The sequence below is a fragment of the Aotus nancymaae genome, unplaced genomic scaffold (genome assembly GCF_030222135.1).
Source record: "Aotus nancymaae isolate 86718 unplaced genomic scaffold, 86718_ANA_hifiasm-v0.15.2.pri h1tg000016l, whole genome shotgun sequence".
In the NCBI taxonomy this organism is placed as follows: domain Eukaryota; kingdom Metazoa; phylum Chordata; class Mammalia; order Primates; family Aotidae; genus Aotus; species Aotus nancymaae.
In genome coordinates, this window is record NW_026988428.1 from 38940404 (window position 1) to 38950021 (window position 9618).

General features: G+C 37.2%; 1 protein-coding gene across 1 annotated transcript; it reads left to right on the top strand.

Moving 5' to 3' along the window:
• Positions 1–8460: 8460 nt before the first annotated feature.
• On the top strand, positions 8461–9399 carry LOC105716019 (olfactory receptor 6C74-like). The gene has a single exon (XM_012450554.1). The coding sequence runs from the start codon at positions 8461–8463 to the stop codon at positions 9397–9399; it is 939 nt and encodes a 312-aa protein (XP_012305977.1).
• Positions 9400–9618: the final 219 nt, after the last annotated feature.

The following is a 9618-nucleotide window of genomic DNA, read 5'->3' on the forward strand; positions in this document are numbered from 1 at the left end:
AGAAAAGATTTTGCTAGAGTCGAATCCCATCTAAATGAAAGGCATCCTCCTGCTCTGTCCCTTGGTAGCCTTCCTGCCACACCAAAGGAAAGACTTAGTCAATAGATGTCATGCATTTAAAGAATAGAATTGGCACTATTGCAGCCTGTGAAAGAGGTAGAAGGCAGGAGGAAATAGATATGCTGCTGGAGAAATACTTGTGACGATCACAGCCTAGGGACACAGGCCCACTAAAAGACTAAAGTCTTCTTAACATCATAAAAGGAGTGATCCAGTATAGTAATAGTAATTTTTTAAAAAGAAGAGCATTGGGGAAGGAACAAAGGACAGCAAGCATATATTTTTAAATTTTTTTCTTATTCTCAAGTGATCTAAAAGATAACAGTTTATTTAAAGCAGTAATAGTAATAATGGGTGATATTTAAAATGAATGACACCTGTGTTGCTGTGGTACATCATGGCAGAAGTGGAAGGGTAGGCCGGGCATGGTGGCTCAAACCTGTAATCCTAGCACTTTGGGAAGCTGAGGCGGGTGGATCACCTGAGGTCAGGAGTTCAAGACCAGCCTGGACGACATGGTGAAACCCCGTCTCTACTAGGAAAAAAAATAGTCAGGCATGGTGGTGGGTACCTGTAATCCCTGCTACTCAGAGGCTAAGAAAGGGAGAATTGCCTGAACCTGAAAGGCAGAATTGCAGTGAGCCAAGATCATGCCACTGCACTCCAGCGTGGGCGACAGAACAAGACTCCATCTCAAAAAAAATAATAAATAAATAAATAAAGTGGAAGTGTAAAAAAAAAGTGCACACAAGGAGAGGAAGAGAATAAGAGCCAAAAGGAGCCTGAACTCATCTTTTTATATGAATAGTTCCATGATAACAAACCCACTTCCGGAATAATGACATGAATCCATCATGAGAGCAGAGCCTCCATAGCCTAATCTATTACCAGTACCACATCTTAAAACTATTATAGTGACAACTAAATTTCAACATATTTCAGAGGGGACACAGAAACTACAGAAGCTCTCATATCATGTAAAACTTATTTTAAATAAATCTGTGTGCTTGTATTTTGTTAATCTGTCTTTTGTTTTAGTGATCTCAGACATGAACCTAAAGTGGGTGAGAAAAAGATATATATTTTTTTCTTTCCTATGACACAGTAAGAAAGGAGATAAAGTGGGATCTTAAAAATATATGATAGTACAATGAGAGAAAGTAGAAAAAGAGGATAAAAAAGGGAACAGAGGCCGGGCGCGGTGGCTCAAGCCTGTAATCCCAGCACTTTGGGAGGCCGAGGCGGGTGGATCACGAGGTCAAGAGATCGAGACCGTCCTGGTCAACATGGTGAAACCCCGTCTCTACTAATACAAAAAAAAAATTAGCTGGGCATGGTGGCGCGTGCCTGTAATCCCAGCCACTCAGGAGGCTGAGGCAGGAGAATTGCCTGAACCCAGGAGGCGGAGATTGCGGTGAGCCGAGATCGCGCCATTGCACTCCAGCCTGGGTAACAAGAGCGAGGTGGCTCATGCCTATAATCCCAGCACTTTGGGAGGCCGAGGCGGGTGGATCACGAGGTCAAGAGATCGAGACCATCCTGGTCAACAAGGTGAAACCCCGTCTCTACTAATACAAAAAATTAGCTGGGCATGGTGGCGCGTGCCTGTAATCCCAGCCACTCAGGAGGCTGAGGCAGGAGAATTGCCTGAACCCAGGAGGCGGAGATTGCGGTGAGCCGAGATCGCGCCATTGCGCTCCAGCCTGGGTATCAAGAGCGAAACTCCGTCTCAAAAAAAAAAAAAAAAAAAAAAAAAAAAAAAAAAAAAAGGGAACAGAACATATCGATAGCATTCACAATATGTTTCCCAGTGTACGGCACCCTGGCGTTTCAGAAAACAGCAGAAGCAGGAAAGTCACTTTCACTTTCTCCTTACTGCTTCTCACCTGAAGCAGGCCACAAAGCCTAGCTGAACTTTCCCTGAATTTGGTCATAAAACTTTCACTCCATAGATGCCTTCCCTATACTCAAAGGAAAGAAACATTCTTTGAAGGCACAGCTATGCCAAGAAGAAACTGAAGAAATAGGTCTTGCTAAGTTTGTTCAGTTTATTAACTTAGAGCTTACCTTTTGTTCTCTAATCACAGTTCTGCAAAAGTGTCCCTAAACATGCAGGGTAAATCCATCCGTAAAATGGGGTATTATTCAGCAATGGAAGGAATAAGCTATCAAGCCATGCAATGACAGAGAAGAATTTTAAATGCATATCTCTAAGTAAAAATCAGCAGACTTACAAGGCTATAAATTATTTAATTTCATTTATATAACATTCTGCGGAGGTAAATTTACAGAGAAAGTAACGTATCGGTGGTTGCCAGGACTTTGTTGGAGTAAGAGTTAAGTGAGGAAGCGTAGGGAATCTTTGGTTAGGATAGCAAAACTATTCTATATAATAATGTAAAGATGAATACATAACATTGTGCAGTTGTCAAAACCAGTACAACTTTACAAAACAAAGAATGTGTGAAAACTCTGTGTGAAAATTTAAAAAATAACATCTGTGATATCACAATAGAATGTGGAAGAATTTAACTGTATTACAAATGTGTGACACAACCTCACTGAAGGGCACAGTGTAAAAAGTTGCTAACCGAAGTGACTTTGGAAATGAGTGGAGTCAGTAAGACTAAAGTCAAAAGGAACTATACATAACCAATGTAGTCAAGTTAATAAAGTTTTCTCCCAATACACATATATGCTAGAGCTGAATGATTAAGCAAGTGGATGGCGCATGATGGAAGCCAGTATCTCATGGTTGCATTAGGAGATGACAGATAAGGAATGATTCATGTGATGACATTTTAAACATGGTGACAGTATAAAGTTTAATTCTATATATATATATATATACACACACACACACACACACACAGACTGGTACTATAAAATATTTATCATTGTGTGTCTAGACATGGGTTAGAATAAACACCTATCTTTCCTTGCTTTGTTACCTGAGAGGGTCGAGAAGCTAAAATAGTCCAGTAGCAATAAGCACACCCAGTGCCCAAACCTTGGTTTTTAACACCATTTTCTCAAAAGAAAAATAACTAGAATCAGGTTGCTGATTGAGTCTGGCTCTATGTTTCTAATGCAGATGCTATCACTGCATGATGTATTTGCAACTCCCATCAAAAGTTGACCTGCTTTTCTCACGCTGGGGTAGACCATATTGCAAGGAATGTTGCCTCCTCCTGCTTTTGCCAACTTGAGTACGTTGGGTCTATTGGTAGTGCCTCACCAGGTAGATGCTGTTTCAGGTTACTGATTAGATGACTGTGGTACGCAATTGTGATCTTTGACACGTATCTGTGTCACGTCTTTAGATCCTCAGATCTAGAGTTTGACAACTTTTATTGTCCAAGCTATTCAGCAAAGGACTAATAGTCTCTGCCTCACTCATCTCTTCCTGATTCATGCACCTAAGTAAAGCAATATGGTCATTGAATGCAACTGTCCCCAGACCAGGCCACTCATTTTCTTTTTGGTAAAGATCAAGATAAAAGTGGTTGGGAAATATATAGACTTACTTTGAAAATTCAAGATTCCATCTCAGTCATTCAAAGAATGATGTAACTTTCTTTTCCCTAAGATCAAATCTAGATAAACCTGGTGCCAAACCTTCTAGGTGGTAATTGGGACACAAGGAGGCCTAAGAAATGAAAGTTTAATACTTGTTAAAATTTTTTAAAATGTCCTTGTTCTTCATTTATCTGACTCTTCTAGGTGAAAGATCTGAATACAAGTAGGGTATGATTGGGAGAAAAAAGAAAGGTGAAGCTATAGCTACAGGAATGGAGAACTCAGATTTGAAGGAAGCATAGGTAGAAAAAAAGCTGGCATCTGAGGAGAAAACACCTTAGATGTTCAGGGGCCATGGAGAGAGGTATTAGTAATCTTTGCCTCTAAGATGAATCCTGGGCCCTTCCTCCAGAAGAAAACTTCCACTGTATATCTCCCCAAATGCCACAGGAGCCTTAATTTTAATTGACTGCTGGGTCTTCCATCCTTTACCAGATGGCTCTGCCGGGATAACAGAGACAATAAGGTACTATTACACCACCTGCATGTTTCTTTGTCCCACTTGATAGTGACAGGAGGCAGTCAAATGCCTAGGAAGATAGGGGCACGTCCCCAGTGAAACCCCACCTCCAAGCTGAAGACAGTTTAATGCCTGAAAAGCCAAGCTACAAGTTAAATCCTTGGACCGAATTGAGAACCTATCTTCCCATTTGGCACACTTTTCTCTGACTGATCACCCTTCACCTATTTTACACAAACTTACCCTTTCCGAATTGGTTTTCTACATTGTGCGGCCACCTTTGAGTGGTATCTTCCTTTTTCACTGACCAGAGTATTAATGTCTTCTAGTGGGAAAAAGTTAGGCAGGTTTGCAAGTAGTTTCTAAAAAGATTGGCAATTTACTATACTTGGGGTTCCCCATTTGTGAATTGGATGCATTGTGCGCACATTAGGGCCTCCTCTATGTTGTCATCCACCTGTAGGGGAAAAGAGATGCTAACAAGAACATGAAGGATGATTCCAGGAAATGGCACAAACCATCTATGTTTCCGTCACTTGGCCAAAATTTAGCCACATGGTCACCATAAATTGCACCAAAGGCAAGGGCATGGAAACTTCTATTAATATGGAAGAAGTGGAAAATGGTTATCTATTGTGAAATATATTTCAGACCACTAGACAATATCCCAAAGACTGCAGAAAATATAACTTGCAGAAAAGAAAGTCAAGTTTACATAGGACATGAAATATTCAGTTGTACCTGATGAATTAGTGATGTGCATTTAGCTTGAGGTAGAATTTTGTCTATGACAGGCTGTGTTCTCCATTTTATATTCCCGTGTTTTAGTCTCACATAAAATAACCTTTTTCTTTTTTGTGTCTGTCAATGGTTAATCTATATTTCAATTAAGCTAAATAATGTTTATTTAGCTTCAAGCTTCAACCTTTTAAACAAGAAAAGCAAGGCACAGTACATTTTTATTTGTAGTTAATGCACAAAATAGCCTCATTTCCCTTGAGAAACAGTATCATATTTAAAAATACACTTTGATGAATACTGAACATTAAAACATGATATGATACTATGTAATGCTTCCAAATCCTCATCTATATATCTAGGATCTCAAAACATGGAGATGGGAGGGCAAACACATATTGGGGCAATCTACACTGATTTCTCTAGAGACATAGTTTAAGTAGTTATTTTTAAATATGTATTTTGTTTTTAAAGTTATGCAGTGCCTCAAGAGAACATTTGAATAACATATAAAATGGTCATCCTTCGGGAAATGGTGTTCTTGGATCTGATATTTTCCTGAGAGTCCTTCATAATCTTTATTTTTCTTCAGGGCGCAGAAAGCATTAAAACTCCAAGGGATCAAGAGTTGATTAATTTTACGTGGAAATTTTATGTGGATTAATTTTATGTAAATTTTTAATTTTAGTATTACACACAGTGCAATGCTACTTAGGAAAACATTCAATACATAGATAATTAACATATAGTCAAGAGGAATTTTAATACACTAGTCTAACTGCAATAAAATAGCTAACAAACCGTTTTCCAAGATTGCCATTTATAGGTGAGAAATAACAATCATAGATTATGGGACAGAGAGATTCATTCAGAGAGAAATGTAGTATCAATATGCTTGATTCAGCCTAATGATAAAGGAGTTAAATATTAAAGCAGAGATGCTTTTGTCTAAATAAATCTGTCTATACCTTTAATAATTTTTTGCGTGTTTCAGATAAATATTTTTATTTTAAAATTTTGAAGACTTATATAACTCAAAATGATAAAAAATAATATTTCTAAAAGCTGAAGGCAATATTTCCTTCTAGATAAGTTGTGACTAAGGTTTGTTCTAATTTTAGCATTAAAGCCTTAATCTTTTCTCTTTTTTTAACCTTTAAATTGCATTTGTAGACCTGACTTCTACTAGTTTTATAAAGTGAATTTCATTATGTTCACAGTGTTGTTGGGGAATAGTTGATATGTATGATTGTTGAAGTTGATCAAAGGAATGGTCTAACATGATAAAACTCTGATTTAGGTGTTTTAGATATATGGATTCCTATAATGATGGCCCCTGGTGCAATTTGTATAAACAAGAACAATTTTGTGACAGATTGCTTTATAATTATCTGAATGTGAAAAGAATGTCCAGGAAAAAATCACAGTCATTTCATTTCACTCATGTATGCCTGCATTATTAACACGCATGGTTTTAATAGCAGAATGCTACGTTGTTTCTAATGAAGTCATGCATGTGCCCTTTCCTTTGTTTCTGTTCAGGCTTTCCCTTTCCTGGGAATATCTTGTCTTAATTCCTTATCTCACTCTAAGACCTGTCTTAGAATCCAAATTACTTCCTGTAAACGTCTCTAGATATTATTGGAACAGCTTTTACTTGTTTTTATATGTTTATTTTTACTTACGTGTCTGTCTTCTTAATAATAATGTGTGTTTCTGTGATTGGAAACAATTAAATTGATATTTTCACCACAGAAAGCATAGTCCAATATAATGTCATGCATATCACAAAGGCTTGTTTCATGTGTTTGATGATTAAAATGCCCAGAAAGAAAATTATCCTTAGATATATCATTAATCATTTTGTTTAAGAAATGCACTATAGTCTGGTATACAATTGCTTGTGTACCAGAAGACATTTTGGAAAATAAACTCAATCTTAATCATGGATCTCAAATTTACTAGCTATGTAAACCCAAACAATTTTGTTTCTTGATCTCACTTTCTCACTTATCACGTATACTGGATGTGGAAAAGTATTAACTGTTTTTATTAACTCTTTAATTGCATATTAGATGGATATTTGAACAACATTATATGCCTCCTAAAATTTTATGTCAACACTATTCAATAATTCATTTTGCATTTGTAATTTATCAAATATTCCTTTTATAAGGCCATGATGAACTCAAACCTTTTCATGTTTTCATCTCTATTTTACACAAAGAAGAAATGTGAGTATACAAAATAGAAACACAGAGAAATTTTATTGGTAAAAAGTTCACTCATAATTTTTACTAATTTACATATTTTAATCTTCATTTAATTATTTCCTCTATTTCATTATCCTATCTCTAAAATCTTTCTTCTCTCTCTAGGTTTTCATACAGCTTTGTCTTTACTTCTCCCACAACATGTAATTTCCTAAATCCATATTTATTTATTTGTCTCTGCTTCTGTTTTCCTGTACCTCACTTTTCACTTTATCTGGTCCATTCTCAAGAGCAAAACCTCAGAGGAAAACTGCAGTGGCTTTCTACACACACTTACGGTATTAGACTGCTCCTGCTGATTTGGTATTGAGGTTCAGTATGAGAAAGCTTGGGGTGAGTACCAGTAGAGATTAAGGTGATGGAAATACTAGTAAGAATAGCAAATGAAATCATTCCCTGTGCCTCATTTCCACTTATCTGAGACTGGATCTTACTAGAAATGAAAGTAAATAAGACAGGACTTAAGCATTTTAGTTTGATTAGTTGAGTGAAATGATAAAGGTGTACTAGCACTGGTTATCGATGGTTAGGTTTGTGTGTGTTTGTGTGGGTATGTGTTTGTGCATGTTAAATGCAAAATATGGACACATGTACTTTTTTTTTTAGTGAAAGTTTATTTATTTATTTATTTACTTTTTTATTGCATTTTAGGTTTTGGGGTACATGTGAAAAACATGCAAGGTTGTTGCATAGGTGCATACGTGGCAGTGTGATTTGCTGCCTTCCTCCCCTTCACCTATATCTGGCATTTCTCCCCATGCTATCCCTCCCCGACTCCCCACCTCCCCTGCTGTCCCCCCCACTCTCCCCAACAGACCCCAGTGTATAGTGCTCCCCTCCCTGTGTCCATGTGTTCTCATTGTTCAACACCCTCCTATGAGTGAGAACATGCGGTGTTTGATTTTGTGTTCTTGGGACACATGTACTTCTAATGAGAGGTATCATTTGGAGTTTGATATGCAAATATTAAAAAATGTTTCTTCAATTAAACTTCTTTGAGCAAGAAGTGGCACGCCATCCAAATTCTTACATGTCATCAAGAAAGAAAAAGCATTGTCTATCCTTTAATTTCCCTATAATTAATACACATAAAATTAATGATCAATTACTATCATTATGTAGATTATTCTTGGGTAGCAAAGTTTTAATTCTCTATCCAAATCCTTTGGAAACACAAATTATTATTCTTCCTGGCCTAAGCATCTGGAAAATATTAATGAACATTGTAATGCTGTATCTGAAACCTCACTTTGCTAACGTTAGCTTAAACACTGTGATCACTGTTACTTTTCTGTAGAGATAATTATTACTTTTTTTCTATTCAGACCTGGTAAAATTCAGAGGACGGTAATGAGAAACCATACCAGAGTGACAGTGTTCATACTAGCAGGTTTGACTGATAACCCAGAATTGAAAGTTGTGTTGTTTATCTTTCTGCTTCTCACCTACGTGCTAAGCATCACTGGTAATCTGATCATCATCACACTCACCCTGATGGATATTCACCTTAAAACTCCCATGTATTTTTTCCTTCGGAATTTTTCCTTCTTAGAAATTTCCTATACTACTACATGCATCCCTAAATTGCTAGTTACTATGGCAACTGGGGACAAAAGCATTTCTTATAACAGTTGTGTCACTCAAGTGTTTTTTGCCTTCCTACTTGGAGCATCAGAATTTTACTTGCTGGCAGCCATGTCCTATGACCGCTATGTGGCCATCTGTAAGCCCCTGCATTACACCACCATCATGAGCAGCAAAATCTGCCTGCAGCTTGTGCTTGGGTGCTGGGTTTTTGGTTTTCTCGTCATCTTTCCACCACTCCTCTTAGGACTAAATCTTGACTTCTGTGCCTCCAATGTCATTGATCATTTCTACTGTGACACTATCCCGCTCCTGCAGATTTCCTGCACAGACACACAGCTCCTGGAGAGGATGGGTTTCATCTCGGCGTTGGTGACACTCTTAGTCACACTGGTAATGGTGATAATATCATATACTTATATTGCCCTGACAATTCTAAAAATCCCTTCAACTAATCAGAGGAAAAAGGCTTTTTCCACATGTTCTTCTCACATGATTGTGATATCCCTTTCTTATGGCAGCTGCATCTTCATGTATGTTAAGCCATCAGTCAAACAAATGGTATCTTTTTCAAAGGGAATTTCGGTGCTCAATACCTCTGTTGCTCCACTTTTGAACCCTTTCATCTACACCTTAAGAAACCAACAAGTGAAAAAAGCCTTCATGAATGCGATGTACAGGATTACCTCTTTCTTAAGGAAATGAGCATTCAATTGTATTATATAAAGGACATGAAGAAAGGAGTTTCAAATAATGTCATTGAATACAGTAGGAGCTTCAGTGACATAATTCTCCCTTTTTTTCTTTCTATTGCTTTGATATTTATCTTTATGTCTTTTCAAACTTTATTTTTTTCATTTTTTTTTGTTTTAGAGAAGCTAATTTTCTTTCACTTCTTTATGATAGGTAGTTTTTATTTCTATC

Coding starts and splice junctions, on each gene's coding strand:
- LOC105716019 (XM_012450554.1), top strand. CDS start 8,461: ATGAGAAACCATACCAGAGTGACAGTGTTCATACTAGCAGGTTTGACT.